Source organism: Pimephales promelas, chromosome 10, assembly GCF_988280905.1.
Source record: "Pimephales promelas chromosome 10, fPimPro1.hap1.1, whole genome shotgun sequence".
In the NCBI taxonomy this organism is placed as follows: Eukaryota; Metazoa; Chordata; class Actinopteri; order Cypriniformes; family Leuciscidae; genus Pimephales; species Pimephales promelas.
Window position 1 is genome coordinate 25,327,992 of NC_142778.1, and position 19,817 is coordinate 25,347,808.

A 19,817-nucleotide genomic window follows, 5' to 3' on the forward strand; every position below is an offset into this window, starting at 1 on the left:
AAACAGCACTTCTCCTTCACCTGACATCATGGTCAACCCTCAGAGGGTCTCTTGTCAGATCATATTTTCCCATGGAGCTAATTTTGAGAGCTTAAAAGTGGGTTTGGATAACTTTCCAGCTTTCAGACCCTAAAATATTGTATCTAACGACATACGTCTGACTTGCCTGCCTTTGCCATGCAGAGCCTTTCAAGGCTCGTTTATTTGGCGCAGTCTCGATTCATCCATAATGTCATCGAGCTGAACGCCGCCAGTCCCATTCGGGCTGCTATTATTTGCTTTGGTCACAGTGGCTCGTCCCATATCGCCCTTTCCATTCAATTTCCATTCACCTATATGAGGTTCTTTCTTCCTGTTTCTCTATTCATCCAGGAGGAGTGCTTTAGGTGCTTCCCACAATGCACTATTCATCATACACCTGGCAAACACAATTAGAAGCTGTACCCACTATAAATCACACAATAAAATAATACAAGAGCTGAAAACTCCAAGGAATAGCTGTACCAGAGTGTCACAATTTAGGCCCCGGGACTGAAATGCGACACACATGCAGCGTATTTTGTTGTGGCTTCTATAGAGAGACAAACATGCAAACAGAAGGGGAGCTATTTGCCCTTTCCGCCAAATGCAGACTGGTGGGAAGTGTGCAGGATTTATGATCGATGCCTGTCGTGAATGCTCGAATCATATTGGTCAGAGAGCACAGGAAGTAACACATGCTCACAGGCAGGCAAACATGGTTCAGATGGGCTGAGGGGTTAAAGATCCGTCTTAAATGGCAGTCCGGCTTTTTGACACGTAACTGTTTAAAATTTCCTATACAACACGAGTTCTTAGAAGAGGGGAAAAAAATGCTACTTTTAAAGTACTTTGAAAAGTTGAAATATCAACCACCCCCGCATGGCCGCTTACTGAATGTGGCTAATTTAAAAAGCGGAATGTCTAAAGTAGACTATTAGGGTAAAAAAAAAAAAAAAGAAAAGAAAAGAAAAAAAAGCACTGGAGAAGGGAGAAATATGGCCTGCCTAATATAATAAGCTAAAGGCAAGACCTACTGCTAAATATACAGTATATATAATATATGTAATTTATATAAAATATAATACTTATTATATTATATTCTGTATATATAATATACTGTATATTTAATATATATATATATATATGTGTGTGTGTATATATAAATATATATATATATATTTATACACACACACACACACACACATATTCAATTGATCACTTCACATAAACATTGTTCGTTTTCTGTTCATCAAAAAATTATAAAAAAAACATCATGTTTTCTTTTTACAAAATATTAATCAACTGTTTTGTTGATAATGTTGAAAATTGATAATGATTTGTGAACATATATATATATATATAAGTTTAGTGATTTCACTTAAATGGCAATGATAATTACCTATTAATTGTTATTTAAGTGAAATTTACTGAACTTAAATATACAGGTTTGATAAAAAATCATCATTAAAGAAGAAAATTTCAAATGGCATTTAGATGCTTTTGCATCTGAACTCTTCATATATATATATATATATATATATATATATATATGTTCCAATTCTCACTTTTAATTGACTTGCTTCAATAAATTCCCAATTACTGCTTAATAATAGCAAGTAAGGTAGGCTAGTTGTTAAGCTTAGGAATTGGTTAGGATTAAGGGACGTAGAATATTGTCATGCAGAATAAGGCATTAATATGTGCTTTATAAGTACTAATAATCAGCCAATATCCTAGTAATATGCATACTAATAAAGCAACTAGTTATTAGTGAGAATTTGACCTAAACTAAAGAGGTTAATGCAGGGCATTAAGCCGAGCACCACTCGCTGGGCCAACCCCACATAATCTACTGCTGGCCTGATGACAATAACCTCTCTCTCTCCTCCAGAGTACACCCCCTCACTGGCTACTCCTCTCCAGGCCATCCCTTTGTGTCTGTGTTGCCATGGAGACCCCTGAATGATGCAGGACGGTTAGGATGTCGAGGGGGTTTTGTCCAGTTCTATCTGCGAGTGGAGAGGTGGGCGGGGCAGGAGCATCCTGCGCTTTCTTTTCAAGCTTTACACTATGAGGTCACGGCATTAAGGGATTGGGAAAATGTGTGCGTGTGCGTATTTCTGCTTATGTATGTCTTACCAGGAACAGATATTCAGTGGAACTTGTTATTGACCAGACGGAGAGCTCCACTTTAGACATAGAAATATACCGTAGACCTACTGAAACGTATGAATAACAATATGACCATTAAAACCGGCAACAACAAGCTAATTAAGAGATATATCCGCCCAAGGGCCATTGTCGTTTCAACAGAGCCATTAAATAGAAAGGTTCTGGAGGTTAGTCATTAACAAATATCCACAGAACTGTCAACTGCGTACAAAGAGCAGAAAGGCAATCTATTATCACTGATTAGAATTAACAGGAAAGAGAATAGAGAAAACTGGAATAAGTTTAAATTATGATAAATATTATTAAAAATAAATTTCACATTTTCTTGCCTTCGCAAAACTCACTGCCATGCTACTGTGTTTCTCTGTGGCTTCAGACAAAAGAATTCTTGGTTCCTAGATATGGACCGATTTCTGTTTTGGCTTCATTTTCCCTTCTCCTGACTTGCCTGTTCATTTGTCATTAGTTTCCTTGTGTATTTAAGTCCTCAGTTCTTTGTTGGGTCACATTTGTTTAATGGTGTAGTTGCCATTTTGGTTCTCCAGCACATTCTCAAAGATTGTTTATTCTAAGTGCATTTTAAGTTTATAACTGCTATGTTTTGACTCTTAAAAGGAGCAATGTTGAATCCTCATCTGGTCTCAGCTTTGGCCTTTTAGTGTTCTTTTATCATGGATTCTAACACTGCTGCTGAATGGGTAGCCTAACTAACCCTTGCATCCCAGCATGCACTGCTCTTTTCCTTGCAAATCACCTCCGGCCTCCCCGGGCTGCCTGCTTAAGTACTTTGGATTCATTAATGTGTAGAAGACGTGGGGCAAATGAAATGAATGTATGCATCACTAAGTCTCTCTCTCTTTCACTCGCTCTCATTTTATGCCATCAAGACACGGAGGGCATATTGATGAAGATTCTTTTGTTTCCATGCTGACAGGAGTCAATGCCGTCTCCGTCTCTGTAGGTGCTGTTGACGTTGAGAGAGAAACATGGGGTTCGTAGTTGAACACATGGTATAGCTAATCTGTTGGAAACTTAAGCTTTTCTTTTCCCCTTTTTGTTAGCATCACTATTTTGCTTATAGAGTTATGGATTTGAGCGGATCAGTAACACAATTTAAATTGCCTAGTGCTGCTTGTTTTGAAAATGAATGTGATAACTCAGATGTGTGGTTAGTTATCAGGGTTATTATTGTAATTTAATACATTGTTGAATTGAAATAAAACAAAATAAAAAATGTGATTAAAAAACCCTGTAAACTTAGATTTAAAGAAAAGCAGAAATGTAAGCTCACTGTAGCAACTAATTGAAATAATTTAAATTTGGAAATAAATAAAAACTAAAACTGAAATAAATAAAAAAATAGTAATGTAAAAATAATAAAAAATCTAATTTTCATTCAAAATTAAAATGAAAACTGAAAATATAAATAAAAGTTATTAAAATATTTATATATAAGAAGATATGTGCTATTCATTTCCTAAGTAATCAGACATCCGTTTTTTGCTTCGTTTAGAATACTTCGTATATAACGGCACAGAGGCGCACGTGCTATGCCATTCATTCTCCTACATTATTTTACATGAACACATCCAAACTATATTGCTATAGCCTACTGAGTGTTAGTGTTTGTTCCAATGAAAGCTTTCTCAAAATAATGAATCTTTAACTTTGAAATATGTATTATAAAATGTATTGGCCTACTTAAAAAAATTAATACTTTATTTAAGACATTTATGGAAAAAGACAATGAGTTGAGGTGGATTTGTCAAATAACTCTCTTCTTTTTTTTCTTTTTTACTTTCATCTTAAACGTCCCACAGTCTTCCATATTTGGTCACATCCTTGAAATAACAAATCTCACACCCAATTATGCCCTTGATAACTCAATAAAAATGATAAATATTTCAGAAATCCGTCCGTTATCATTTTGACCAGAGCATTGCAACATAGCGACTCCACAATTGCCATCTGTCTGCTGATAGACATACTAAACAGAAGCCAATTAAAGAGTGTTTGTGCCTGTGTCTGCATGTATGAAGTCCACCCAATCCCTGTGCCACCCATCTCTAATCGTAATTAAGGTAATATTGTGTTGAGGGAAGCTTGGATGATGAAATCAGAAAGGGACACAATGTTCCACTGTCATTCCCAGCATGTCAGTGTTTCCAGCACATGCACAGGACAGCCAGCTGAGCTTAAACAAGGCGATTTTATCCACTGCAGCTTGTTTCTGAATCAGATAAAGCACATAAAGCCTCCTGCCAACGTCTACAGGCACACAAATGACCAACAAACAAAACTTTATTTATGTCTTGACCCTTCTCTAAACCCACCTGAACCCAAATCTCAGAGCTCTCTGTGACTCTAAAGACAATGTTCTTTGCAGTAACACAGCGTTCGTATATATATTCTCTGCAAAAAAAAAAAAAAAGTTCACACCGTTTGGCCAGGCATTAAACTTTTTTTCTAAAGGGGAAAAAAGTAGTGTGATGTTTTACAGACATTCAGCGTGAACACTAAACATTCTCCCTTAAAGTTAAACCTGCCCTGTATAACAAGTAACAATTTATGCCTGGGCTCCAAGAAAAGGTCCAAAGATACGAAACCATTCCAGATCGACCTCATTGCACACCGTAGCCTACATTTGGAATGCGACCTCCCTTTAATAATTAACAAGGAGTCAATACATGAGTAATTATTTTTCCAAACAAATTACACCTCAGGCACAAACCGCTACAACTTGATACACTGATATATGATAGCACCATAAAGACGTTTAATCATCTATCGTTATGCATCAACCCAAGCTCAAGAAATATTTGACAGCTCTGTGTTTCACAGTATCAGTGGTGTGGAATCTAATGCTTGGTATTTTTGGAAAAACACTAAGGGCTAATTCTTTACAGTTTTAAAATGCCATTAAATTGAATTAAAAATATTAAGACAGAAAATAATTTTAGTCTACAAAAATTACATTCTGACAATACTGTAATATGCAAACTGACAATGCATAAAAACTGTAACAGCCCAAACTTTAACCAAATAATTTAACATTTTTGACATATGTATATACACTCACCTAAAGGATTATTAGGAACACCTGTTCAGTTTCTCATTAGTGAAATTATCTAATCAACCAATCACATGGTAGCTGCTTTAATGCATTTAGGGGTGTGGTCCTGGTCAAGACAATCTCCAAACTCCAAAATGAATGTCAGAATGGGAAAGAAAGGTGATTTAAGCAATTTTGAGCGTGGCATGGTTGTTGGTGCCAGACAGGCTGGTCTGAGTATTTCACAATCTGCTCAGTTACTGGGATTTTCACGCATCATTTCTAGGGTTTACAAAGAATGGTGTGAAAGGGAAAAACATCCAGTATGCGGCAATCCTGTGGGCAAAAATGCCTTGTTGATGCTAGAGGTCAGAGGAGAATGGGCCGACTGATTCAAACTGATAGAAGAGCAACTTTGACTGAAATAACCACTTGTTACAACCGAGGTATGCAGCAAAGCCTTTGTGAAGCCACAACACGAACAACCTCGAGGGAGATGGGCTACAACAGCAGAAGACCCCACCGGGTACCACTCATCTCCATTGCGAATAGGAAAAAGAGGCTACAATTTGCAAGAGTTCACCAAAATTGGACAGTTGAAGACTGGAAAAATGTTGCCTGGTCTGATGAGTCTCGATTTCTGTTGAGACATTCAGATGGTAGAGTCAGAATTTGGCGTAAACAGAATGAGAACATGGATCTATCATGTCTTGTTACCACTGTGCAGGCTGGTGGTGGTGGTTTAATTGTGTGGGGGATGTTTTCTTGGCACACTTTAGGCTCCTTAGTGCCACTGACCATGAGGCATCCCTTTATGGCCACTCTGCACCCATTCTCTGATGGCTACTTCCAGCAGGATAATGCACACTGTCAGAAAGTTTGAATCATTTTGAAATTGGTTTCTTGAACATGACAATGAGTTCACTGTACTAAAATGGCCCCACAGTCACCAGATCTCAACCCAATAGAGCATCTTTGGGATGTGGTGGAATGGGAGCTTCATGCCCTGAATATGCATCCCACAAATCTCCATCCACTGCAAGATGCTATCCTATCAATATGGGCCAACATTTCTAAAGAATGGTTTTAGCACCTTGTTAAATCAATGCCACATAGAACTAAGGCAGTTCTAAAGGCGAAAGGGGGTCAAACACAGTATTACTATACTGTTCTGTTCCTAATAATCCTTTAGTTGAGTGTATATACATATAAATACATATATATACATATAAAAATCTTTTTTAATTATTTTCTTTCTTAAAAATATTCCTTTGTGAAAAAACATTTGTGTCTATGATTTCATTGATAAGATCAACACTCTGCCCCGTGCTCTATACGCCCTTTGAAAATTAATGCTGAAAATATATTGATAGATAGAGCATTTTTTGATAACACACAACTGAACAGCAGCTGTCAGTGATGAATGGTGCGAAATGTAGTGAGAAGAGAGTAGAACGGAATAGACCAGTGAATAACAGCATTGATTATAACAAACTGTGCAGAACACAATGGGAAAGAACAGAATGGAATGGAACCGAACAGTATAAAACTGCAAACAGAGAGAAAGTCTGAGAGCAGGGCACTGCAGTGGACTTAAAATAAAAGGCCTCAGCTGGCAGGACAAGCTGGGTCCAGCCTGGCGTAAATTAGCCAAACTATTTACCCTTTTGCGCATATTATCGAATTCTTCCAATTGAGAAAACAAATGCATCTGCTTCGTTCAGCACAGTTCATGGGAAATTCCATGGCTGCCTGAAAGCCAGACATTTACTGTGACCGGGCTGGAAAACAGTGGAGAGGAGGAGCGGGGCCACTTATGTTCACAAAACCCATAATGCCCACAAACCAACCCTGTCTGGCCCTAGCCCAAACCTCTCTACAGCAAAGCTGGACAGTGACCCTCCAAACTTTACTTGTTTCTGTGGCAATCCAAGAACAGGAAACAGTAATTTTAGCTGATAATATACAGCAATACCATCATTATATCATTAACATACAGTAGTAGGGTACTGGAATGCTAAACCAAGTGCACTGATCCACTCAACAAGCAATTCACATAAAGCAGAAAAGGACAGAGTTCAGGATCTTCAAATACTTCATTTGTGCAAGCGACCAGAAAATGGAAAGGTTTATAAAGCCTGTGAGTGCAAACTCCACACTTGGAAAGGGATTATGGTTTATTTAGTCTGGGAAGAATACAGGTTAGATGTCACTAAACTATGCTATACTCAACATGGCGTAGTAATAATAGTGCTAAGGCTACAGTACAGTGTGCAAGATACTGCTTTTTTAGTCTTTTTAAGTGACAGCTGATGGAAACACCTTGGCAAATAAATAAATAAATCAAAAATAGCAGCTTGAAATTTTTATGAAACGTAGGGTACAACCGGGCTAAAGGCGCCTTTAATTTTATTTTCCAAAGTCGATTCTGCTCTAAGTTGGTCTAATTTGATCTTTTAAATTGTTATAGCTAATAGAAATATGATATATTTTAGAGACACATGTATTGTTAATGGTTTTCGGTTTCATCCAAGGTAATTAAATCAAGAGTTTTTCAATAACTGAAACATGTAAACGTGTGGTTTGTGGTAAAAAGGGCACAGTAATGGGGCTAATGGCACAATAAATGATGTGGCAATAAACAACTGGCTGAATTTTTCATTTGTTGACATCTCATGCCCAGAATTAGTTTATTTCATTTATAGTTTATTTTAAGTTCATTTCAATAAAAGTGTAAGTACATTAAATGATTAGCAAAACAAACAGAATATGATGAAACTTCTCCAAAAGTGATTGTTTGGAACAAGTATTAACTTAAATATTACACAAAACATGGGCTATAACTTTAAAGTATTTGTATCCATACTCGTGCCCCATGCTGTTGAGCCTTTTACCATAACTGTACATATGATTTTTAAACAAAATAAACTATTTTTTATTTATTTTCCAACAAAATGCGTTTCCAACAATCATACTGTAAAGCTCAAGTTCACAGAAGACGAAGATATAACACGGGGTTTATTTGTCGAGATCAAAATATACAGCCAACATGCGAGACAGCGTGTGAACGCATAACACAAACAATATCGGACGAGGAGTACAGGTAAAGGAACATCTTAAGGAGGAACACAAACAAGGATAATTAATTACACACAGCTGACACATATGAACTAATGATAAAGGTAACCATGGAGAAAGCGAGTGGTGGGAATCACAGGAACACAGAAGATGGATGAAAACAAACTAAAAGAACATGACAATAAACACACTGAACAAATGTGACACATATACTACTGAAAAGGAGATTGTCCTTAACGTTTGCCTATAGCCCTTGTTATATCCTACTAGCAATGATGCTAAATTAGCATTGAAAAACAACAAAATGTTTACACTGGTAAAAATGACTACAATATAGCTCTTAAAATGGAGTAAAGGTGGCCATGTCTGTCAAAATTGATATGGAAGGGTTTTTGTAGCAGGCTAAAATAACTCAGAGCAGTTGGTTTGGGGTTAAGATGCTCAAATAGCAAGAGTTAATTAGCTAATTGTCTCTTGCCCCGTTGAGAAGAAAGTAAGATGCTATGAAGCAGGTAGCCCACAGGCAAATGAAACAAGCGTTATTAGGTTTCTGTCACTCATCTTCACAAAAGGCTGAACGTCGTATAAAAGTAATTCTGGAGAGGTCCAAAGAGAAGAAAAAAAAAAATTTCATCAATGCAATGCACCCCAATGGCCGTCGGTCGGGGTAAAAAACCTGGAAAAACGGAATCTTAATAACAAAGAAAATGTCACGGTTGACATTTGCCAAAGAAGGTTTCTACCTCTTCAGTACTATTATATTAGCTTCTATCGGAGAAGTACAAACAAACCCTTATTCTCTTGTGGAAAGCATATCAAAGACCCAAGTGATGTTTTTGTTGCATTATGGGTAAACAGCTCTAGTTCGGTTGCTACAGGCCAGCCTAACTCATATTCAAGGCTCTGTGTAAGCGAATCCCACTGCTCAGTGGCGTCGGAATAAAAAGATGCCTTACGTACGCTTGAGAGAACAGTAACTATTGGCAACCTCATTCATTAAAGTGCTTCTTAATGCCTGCCATGGAGCCACCGCAAATGTCCTGGAACGGTAGTTCATTTATAAACACAAGATAGGCAGGTTCTGACTGCTCACACTGAGGCATATTGTTTTGTGCCAGAAAGGAATAATGTTCCCCGTGATGTTCTTTAGATGAACAGCTTGATAATACAGGTTTGTCTTCTTTTTTTGTTGGTGCTGTGAGGAGTCCATGCTAAACTCCCCGCCATCTAGAGATTGCTAGGTGGTTACTAAGTTACACATGCATTAAATTGATCAAAAGAGACTTATAATGTTACATACAGAAAAAATAAATGTATCATGGTTTTCACAAAATATGAAAAAAAAATTACTAACTATGAACAAAACATTTGTTACTGTACTTGTTAATCTTTGTTAATAGTAGAATGCTTAGTGAATCCAGCCCCATGTTGTAAAGGACACCAAATACCACGTCTTGAGGGTGAATCATTCGCATCATGGCTAGAAAAGAGGTCACATTGCGTTTTGCACAATGCAGCACTTTAAGAACAGACAGTAAAAGGCGTAATAGCTGATTGCTGCATTATGGCACATTCAAGCTGTGCTGTTATGATCGATGTGTCCAAATAAATAGATTCTTGGATGAGATCCCTCAGGTTACGAGCTTGGGCCATTAGCGCATTGGACGTTCTAAAGAAAGCAAGGTCATGAGTTCTGGATGCTTTGCATCTTTGGGCTAAATTTCAGCCTATCGAAGAAAAATGTGCAAAGCATGCTCTCTTCCCCTCAAGCCCTCCTATATTAAGGCTCTGACGTCTGGAGAGTATTGACTGACACAAATGAGTGGCCATGCTGTCTCTTCCTTGGTGACCTCTACCCGCTATGACTCACACTGCCGAACCCAGCAGGGTCTTCAAACTGCTGAGAACTGACGACGGCTAGGGGTTGGGCGGGATATTGTCGATGGAGGTAGAGAAAGAGAAAAAAGAAAAAGAGACAAGGCTGTACATATGACCGCATCTGCTCTCAACACTCAGCTGACTGTGGAGATTTTACATAAACCTCAAACTTACATGACGACACTCTACTCGTAATATACTTCCTTATTTCATTTAAGATAAAAGGGGTAAAAGGCCCAACTGGGGCAGGACTGTAATCTGCTTTATCTGGTCCTCTGTAAGCTAGCCAGATTTACCTGTTATATCATTAGCTAGTCTGCACCACAGATAGGGCGTAGGGATTTAAGATGACATAACCTGAATAAACAGAGTATTAGGAACAGCCTCAGACCAATGGAAGGATCCGTCCTTGTGCAAATATGCATCAGATGTCGTTCTGGTAAAGCTAATGAGCGTTAAAAGTACGTTTACCGTCATTCCATTTAATGTCAACAGAAAATCAGAATTGACCCTATTTAGTGCCTAAAAGCATGTTCAAATTCAATGGTTCATTATTTATATTAGTCCAAAAACAAATTATGCTTGTCTTCATAATTAAAATAAAATATGTTGTCTTCCACATTGTGATGTACATCTAAGATTGAATATTGTGGATGGGATGGAGGTATATCAGCTGAATGACAGTTGCAGTAAATAGGGGCGGGGTTTGAGCTGTCTAAGATGATTGGAGAAGACCAGCATACATTGCAAGTCATTTACCAGAAAATCCAGTTATGACATTCTGATTAAGCTACAAGGACTATGCCGATTTTAACCAATAACCGAATAGCTAGCACTTACACGTAGGGCTGGGTTCCCGAGTGCGATACTTTTTAGATACCCACCAAATTACCTCGATACTATCGAGTATCGAAAATTACTTGTTGTTCGGTACCAGATTTCGATTCCTAAGGGGTTAACTCGTTATATCAGTACTCAAGCAAATACATGAAATGCAAAACGACACAAAATCAAAAAAATATGTCCCTTTATGCACTGGCTAAGGAGCATGAGTCAAACTGAACAAAATAAAACTGTTTTTCTGAGGTAATGTGTTATGTAATCTTGTTAAAATGGATTTCATAAAATTGATCGTTCAGGAACCGGTATCAAAGTCAAGGTATCGGTATCAGTATTGGTATCGAAATTTTTTAAACGATACCCAGCCCTACTTACACATTGTTAGCAAACTAGGATTCTCCTTCTGGTAAGCCAACTTTTGTCATTATCCACCCCACACTCTTAGAAAAAAGGGTTCATTGGGGCTCTATAAAGCATAGGGTTCTTTACTCAACGCCAAAAAACCTTTTATGCTAAAAAAAAAGGTTCTATAATGACAAGAACGAACCCTTTCGGCACAAAGGTTTTTTATAGGCTATTATTCTGCAACATTTTGTAGTTGTGATTAAATGATTATTTATTTATTAAACTGTTAACTTAATATCACATTTTAATCATGCTGATTTTTGGAGTGGCACTCTTCGTGTGATATTAACTACATAAAATGACATAAATATATACATTTTCTAACCCCCATATCTTAAATTTGATCATTCACATGCATTCATAAATACATTTTAGGGTCTTGATGTTTGTCAATAATATTAAATATTAAATCCAAAACCAATGATAATGAATGAACCCAAATGGAATATATAGAACCTTTTTCCTGGTTACAAAGAACCCGTTTTAAGGGTTCTTATTATTGAACCCTTAAAAGGGGTTCTGTATAGAGAAAAAAAACTGCACAAAGTAATGCACATTTTTCACAAAAAAATAAATTCAAAATGCATAAAAACAAGTCCTGCCCTACATACATGCCCTTTTATTTCTTGAGTATCCTTTTTCATTTCAAGTTATATAAGTTAAATACTTTGCAAACAGGAATTCACATTGTCTAATTAAAGCTACATAAAACTGCTGTTTACTACTTTAATAAGGCTGTAAATGTCTAATTCAACGCATGCGCCGTTTGAGTCACATAGCCCGACTGTTTTTTTCCATGGCTAGCGTGTGTACAGTATGCAGCTAATTGCCTCTCTAATGTTTACCTTAATTAGCATTGCTTTATTTGCTTGTCAATTCAGGCCCGTGGAAAAATCTATAAAAATCACATGAAAACTAGCTACACCTACGTTATACAAGCCTTAAATCCAATACACCACGAACATTTGTGTTCAATGGATCAAATAACAGCAGAACCGACAGACTGTGGGTTTGCGACTTTGCGTTGAGCAGCGTCAGTAAAGATATGAAGAACAGCTGATAGAGTCTGCCTTGCCAGTGCTGACATCCGCTTGTGGAAGCTTTCACGGGGTGTTTGCAGTAGGAAAATGACACCAAAGCCATCGGCAAGCTGCTGAGACTTTGGAAATTTCCTGCTGAGAGTCCTCCCTGCCTTCCACAATCACTTTTACAGCTGATGGCATCTTAAGAGGAGCCTTTTAGGAAGCAGAGTTATACAAGAAGGGGAGGGCTGATGGGAGCTTTAGTTAAAAATATGTAAAGGGAACATTTTGTGCATCCTGTCCTATCGAAGGTCTCGGGTAATTGTCCCTCAGATTTAAAAGCGCTGCCAAAACAAATAACTGCCAGGAAGAGAATGGAAGATGCATGAAGAAGCATGTCTTTATATAACAGTTCTGTTGAAAGCCCCTGCCTTCGATAGAAACTTTTGGTAACCTCGGTGCAAGGGTTAGCCTTAATTCAAGCTTTTCATGAGGTTTAATGAATGAGCTGGTTTTAATCTCCTCGCATTCATCCGTTCTCATCAGCAGTACAGATGTAATAAATCCAGACAGATTGAGAGAGACAGTCATAGAAAGGTTTGTGGCCTTGTTATGCATTAAAGGTGAAGTGTGAAATTTCGTCATCAGTAAATGGAATAGCAAATATATATATATACATTTATATAGATAATGACCTTTCAAAAAGTTTCCCAAACACTCCCTCCATCTTCCATTGGTTGGACAAACAGGTCACCCACCCCAGCTCAAACAAAACAAAAAACTTAATTTAACTTATTTAAAATAAGTTGAAGTACTAAACTTATAACAAAAGCTAAATAGAAATAATAAAAATATACAATTATTAAATTACTTTAATGAAAATATTAATATAAGGTGTTTTTATATTAAGTATAAAAACAACACTAAAATCTGCAATTTTGTCCTGGGTTTTTTGGTAAGTGATTCAGTTTGATTTGTGAAAGAATTGTCCAGACCATTTGTGTGAAATGGTTTAACCAGTTCATCACAATGATTCAATTCAAAATATTCTTGGTTCAGTCAGGCCCCGTCCACACTAGTGCGTTTTCTACATTTGAACCTCCCGTCCAGACTAGAACGGAAAAAACGAAGACCTATAACGGATATGTTTAGAAATGCTGCAGCTCCGTTTTGCGTTTTGAATCTCCAGAGGGCGTTTTAGTGAAAACGGGACAAAACGAGGCTCAAGCTCTGCTCTATGATTGGGCGTCATCAGTCATGACGTGTCCTTCCCTGATTCGTCAGGAAGCTATCGTTACTTTCTTCTTCATCAAATCTAAAGAATAGTCAATCCGTTTCCTGTTTACACCGGCACACGCATGCCCAGTGTTGGTGAATGGTCACGCGTTTTCGGTCGTTTTAATGTGGACGAAGATCAATTCTAATTCGCAGTTAAACACTGGTTTGGACGGAGATCGTATTCGTTTTTATTCTCCGTTTTTAAACGAAAACGCAATAGTGTGGACGGGGCTTCAGTCAGCGATTGAATCCAATTCATGAAATCGATTTCAGCTCACTAAAACAAAAATCGGTAAGAAAAAAAAAAAACGAAAACACACACTTCACCTTTAAGCCAGCAGGGAGTATCTTTGAAAACATCCACACAATGTCTGAAAGAACAACGTTGTTTTGTCGTCACATTGCAGATTCACAAGCAGCAGCCATTTAGAACAGTGTCAGCTGATAATCCTTTCAGAAAACCACAATCTTTCTCTCTCTTTTCCATTATAAGATTTCCCCCTGTGAGACAGACAGAAGCCCCCCGTTTCAACAGAAGCCTGTATTAAACAGTCAGAGCGTTCCAAGAACAGTGTGATCCTCTCCCAGGGCTATATAACTCAGTGGGAGGCCTCTACAGGTGGGTTGCTGCTGGCTACATTTCTGCGTGTGTCCCGTTACTGAAAAATGAGGTGAGAGCCAGTTAACCAGTAGACTGATGTCTTTCTGACCAAAGTATCTTGACACAAAAATGCAACAAATCGATGCAATAATAATTATAGTCCACCTCCAAAAGATCTGCAATCAATACTGCAAGCATGAACTAAATGCATCACTTAATATAGATTTTTTGGTTTTCTGAAGTGGAGTTTTCATCGCGCAAAACTGAGCGCTGTGATACTAAAGGCACCCACACACTACAAGACTATCGGGCTGATTTTGGACAATTCTCCCCTCACGACAATCCTGGGTAAAGTCCTGATTATCTTGATGGTTCTACAGATTATCTTATCAGATCTTCCTGTGGTGTGAGGTGTGTGAGAGTCAGTGTTGTGCCTGAACGCGTTCATGAACGTGTCCATAGTTTTGGGCGAGCGTGAACTGAACGTGCTGCCTGATGAACGTTACTGTGAAAGCGTTCATTCTGGTGTATGTGAACGCACTGTCTCTCAGTTTGACTTCGTACCATAGGATGCCAGATTTCTATAGAACCTCCCAGGTGAAAACCCAACTAAAACACACGTAAACAGGCCTTAATATGTAGCGAAAAAACCCAATCTGGCAAAACCAGCCACTAGTGTCGCACGCGGCCACCGTCGACAAAGCTGCGAGTGAGGAGGCGTCGTTTGATCATTTTAAACTGTTTAATTTAAATTACCTCGTAATTTTATGACGAGGTCGGTGAGGATGGGAAAAATCGTACATTTCTGTGCAAACTGCCCAACGATAAAATAATTGTTGTATATGAGCTGTGGCAATAATACAAATAAAAAAAAGCTCGCAACATATAGAAAAAAAGAACTAGTTCATTTTAAAATGTGTGACCTGAACTTTGAACTAGTTCATGTAGAAAGTGAACTTTCCCAACACTGGCAGAGAGTGATTGAATCTGCTATCCATGTTAAATATTTATGATAAAGCCAGTAATCCTGTTGTGTGGGGGGAACCCTGAGGACAAAAGCACATGCATTTGGCTGTTGCTAAGGAGTTGCTATGCGGTTGCTAGAGGGGGTTTTGAGTCATTGCTTGGCATTGCTATGCGGTTGCTAGGGTTTTTTTTGGGTGGTTGTACCCAAACATTATTGGAACCTGAAACAATGTGGATAAATTAAGAAACATAATCTAAGACAAAATATACAGAGCAATTTGTATTTGCCAGGACATCGTTATGTGGTTCCTAAAGAGCTCTGAGTGATTTTTAGCACGGTTGCTAAGGTACGTGTCCTGGAAAGTTACTTCAAAAGTCAAAAGAACACACACCCAAGTCTCTAGTCATGGCTTGGTCCCTCTTTCAATGCAAACTTAAGGGATTCATTCCCCCTCTTCATTCCAGCTGGGAGGAAATTAGGGGATCATCTTTTATGTGAACTCCCACAGGCGGACCCAAAATTAAGCTTCCGTACCACTCTTCACATTTAACTCATCACTGACACACACACTCAGTTAATGCACATGGGCAGATATATCAGAACATGCTGATATATAAATAGATGTATTATTTAGAAGATCTATTCTTGATGAGGATAAAAGGACAGGAGTCTGAAAAAAAACTTTATGCGGTTTATTTGTACATCCCGCTACAACTGTTCTTCACCTCCAAATAAATAAATTCAATTCTCATTTACAGTGACCTTGAGTCAAAAGCATGCTGTTTTCAGTCTATTTTGATCTCAGATCTTTCTCTACGTGCAAACCGATTACATCAGCACAGCTGGGGGAAAAAGAAGGGACCGGTCAACACAATTGTTGATAGTTTCCACACACTTCAGCAATTTCCCAAACATGACCAAGTGGCCGATTGCCTTTACAAGCATCAAAGCATTTGCAAAACTCAAACGATAGCCTATCTGCCCCCTCATTTAGTAACTATGCTGGTGGCATCCTAAACGTAACACATCTGGTAGCACTTGGACTGACTCATTACTCTATGTTTGATTTCTTTTAGGGTGGCTGTTTGGTCATCCCCCAAACCTAACCTACTGTCGGTCTACCAGAGGCAAGCCAACATAGCAAGCTTCTGTGTGAACCAGGTCTAAGTCTACACAAAACGACTCGATCTGGCCCGTGAAACCCAAACAAGGCTATAGGTAAATGAAAGAGTTGGCTGGGAAAATAAATAAGCAGCTTTTAAGTGAGGCATCTGTTTCTAATGTTGGCGCTCTGGTGTGGATTACAGGGAAGTATTGCCGGGGAACTGACGCTGACCCCATCTCTTTATCCCTAGGGAGCTGGTTAGTAGCGATGAGAGCACTGGATTCGGGTTGGGAGGAGGGAAGTGAACCGAACTGGCCCCCAGTCAACTTGATGTTATATTTATTTTATTCAAAAGCACAATATACTGCTTTTTTTGTACAAGGAACTCCAAAAGAGAAACGTATGGATGCAAATAATAATAAAATAATAAATAATAATCAGCTGCAAATATCTCCCAGGTGCTGCCATCATGAAGCTGTACCATACTGTAAAACGTAGCAAACAAACTAAATTATTTAAAAAGCCTTTATTCGCTGGTTATTTCATGACAGAAAATTAAAAGACATAAGAAGAAGCAGGTTTTTTGTCTTTCAAAGTAAACGGATTATTGTAATCTTCAAAGCAGAACTCAACGTGTTATTTCACATTGAATAAGATAAGGAATCAGGTTCACAGTGAGCCATTGATTTTATGACCCCTCTAAATGCACGTGTTGAGGAAGTTATGGGTATTTTTAATATACTGCCATGAAAAAAAAGGAACATGCACACTTCCCTACTACACTGTATGCAAAAAGCTCAAAGGCATTGGATGTATCTTGATACAGTAGGCGAACAATACCTGAATGACATACAACACACTCAAAAAAAATGTACTTAAGTAACACTCCATAAGATATTCAAATATTTTAAAGACATTTTCACAGATTGTATTTTGAATACAAGTGTATATTCATATGCTTAAAAACAGTAGTAAGATGAAATACACCTGTATTAAAGATACATTCAACAAACTTTTTAGGAACTGATATCACTCAAAGTAGTATCTTTTGTGTAAAACAGAAGAAAAAAAACTCATACAGGTTTGGAACAACCTGAGGGTGAGCAAATGGTGACAAAATTTTCATTTTGGGGGTGAAATATCACTTGAGGTTGCAGTCTCACACTAATTTGCCCTGTTTGGTAAATCATGGCTAATAAGTTGTCTTGTTTTACTGGAAAACGAGTCTAAAAAGTCAAATGATTTAGTCAAATCTGGGTCAAAAGAACATTTTCAAAATAGGGTAGGCAATTTTTTACATAATTTGTTATTCTGGTTGCAACTCTCTTCATATCTGGAAGTGGTCTAAACATTTAAAAAATGGTCTTAAAAAAGTCTCAGGACCAAAAATGTTCATCCAATCATTGCATTCGGCCTGAATACTATGTGAAGAGTTCAGATGCAAAAGCCTCTAAATGCCATTTGAAATTTTCTTCTAAAATGATCATTTTTATCAAGCTTGTATATTTAAGTTCAGTAATTTCACTTAAAAGACAATTAATAGGTAATCTTTATTGCCATTTAAGTGAAATTATTGAACTTAAATATACAAGCTTGATAAAAATGATCATTTTAGAAGAAAATTTCAAATGTCACTTACAGGCTTTTGCATCTGAACTCTTCATGTACTACCTGCCTGTCCACACTCTGCTCACACAGACATCAGCAATTCTGACAAAGACCATAACAACATTAGCGCCTTACCTATAGTATCTAGACTGCAGGTAGGTAGAGCACACCGCTTTGGAAACGTGACTAGCAGAGCCAAAGTCGATGACCTTGACTCTGTAGGGTTGGCGGGCTGGGTCAACAAGCATGATGTTCTCAGGTTTTAAGTCGGCGTGGATCAGTCCCAGGCTCTTGAGCTTCATGAGGGCAGTGGCCACCTGCTGCAGGATCGGTCGGATGTACTTGAGCGGCAACGGACTGAACTTGTTCTGCTTAAGGAAGTCGTACAGGTTCTGCTCCAACATCTCGAAGACCAGGCACGTGTGGTTCTTGTGCTGGAAGCACTCGTACGCCCGAACGAAGTTGTAGTCGTCCGCGCTCTCGGTGCTCAGCCGAGCCAGTATGCTCACTTCGATCTGACCCTGCCGCGCATACGAAGGGTGGTTCTTCAGGATCTTGATCGCCACGATCTCGCTGGTGCCGCGTTTCCAGCACTTCACCACCTGCCCGAACGTCCCTCGACCCAGGAACTCCAGCACCTCGTAGGTGTTGGTCATGGAGCAAAGTACCTCATGCTGCAAGAGCTGGTAGTCGCCCTCGCTGTTGGCGCCGCTGTTCTTGGACGTTGCTGTGGTGGAGGCAGTCGCCGTCGCGACGGTGGCCCCGCTTTGTGTGTTGTTCTGGATCATCGTTGCGGGCGGCTGCTGCTCTTCAACCACGTGCACGCTACTCCCGCTGTCGTTGTTGTTGTCCAGCTCCTCGCTTTTCCGCTTAAGCCCGCATCGCTGGTACGTGTCCAGCAGACTAACGGTGCTGCGGCGCGTCAGATTGTGGCCTCCGCTACCGCTTCCGCTACTACCGGTGCTGCCCAACAGTTGACCAGCCGCCCCAGATGTGCTGCTGGCCGTAGCCACCACGATGTGCCCCGAGCCGGCCGGGAAGAGGAGGGCCTGTTCGTAGGTTAGGGAAGAGTTGGAGACCTGGAGACTGGCGGCGTTGATGCCCACTGGCGCGACTGAGACACTCTGCTTGCTGTTCTGACTGTAGACCTTGCTGTGCGTGCCGTACCCTGTCATATCCCAGTTGCAACTCTGCTCCACCTTCAGTTTCTTCACGCTAAAGAAGGCACTTGACTGGAGAGTGTGAGGGGAGAAGACTTGCACTTGCGAGGCCATACCTGAATAACGAGAGAGAGAGAGAGAGGGGGAATGTGAAACTTGGATTGAAACTCGAGTATACGCTTTAAATAAAAAATCCTACAGGTCACGGCAGGCCAGTTTAATAGAGTCAGAGTCCAGATGCTAACTTATAAAATAGCCGTTGTACAAATACCTTGCACACTCGCTCTGATTGCTCAGCAGTGTTCAGGCTTGAAACTTAAGTTGATAGAGTCTGCTTCAGGGCAGCAGCTGGACTGATTCCACACTGTATATATTTATGGATATTTTGCATAAAATGAATGGTGATAAAAAAAAAAAACTCTTGAAATGTGTATTTTCCAGTAACATTCATGGCTTGATTGCTCATGTTGCAAATTTGTTTTAGCCTTTGTTAGTTACTTTTTATTTTGCCTGACCTTGCCCTTGACAGATTTGATGGAAAGATGTTTCCAGAGGTTAGCTAGCTAAGTCTGACAAAACATCTTTTTGGTGATTTAATTTTATATGCAAAAATGCTACATATTTTCTTTT

General features: G+C 38.9%; 1 protein-coding gene across 3 annotated transcripts in view; it reads right to left on the reverse strand.

Annotated features, from left to right (window-relative positions):
- hipk2 (homeodomain interacting protein kinase 2) overlaps positions 1 to 19,817 on the reverse strand; it is a 106,280-nt gene that overhangs the window by 59,055 nt on the left and 27,408 nt on the right. For all 3 annotated transcript variants that reach the window (XM_039650387.2, XM_039650386.2, XM_039650385.2), the window contains exon 2: positions 18,163 to 19,303. In XM_039650387.2, coding sequence (XP_039506321.1) covers positions 18,163 to 19,303 — 1,141 coding nt within the window. The remainder of the gene's footprint in view (positions 1 to 18,162; positions 19,304 to 19,817) is intronic.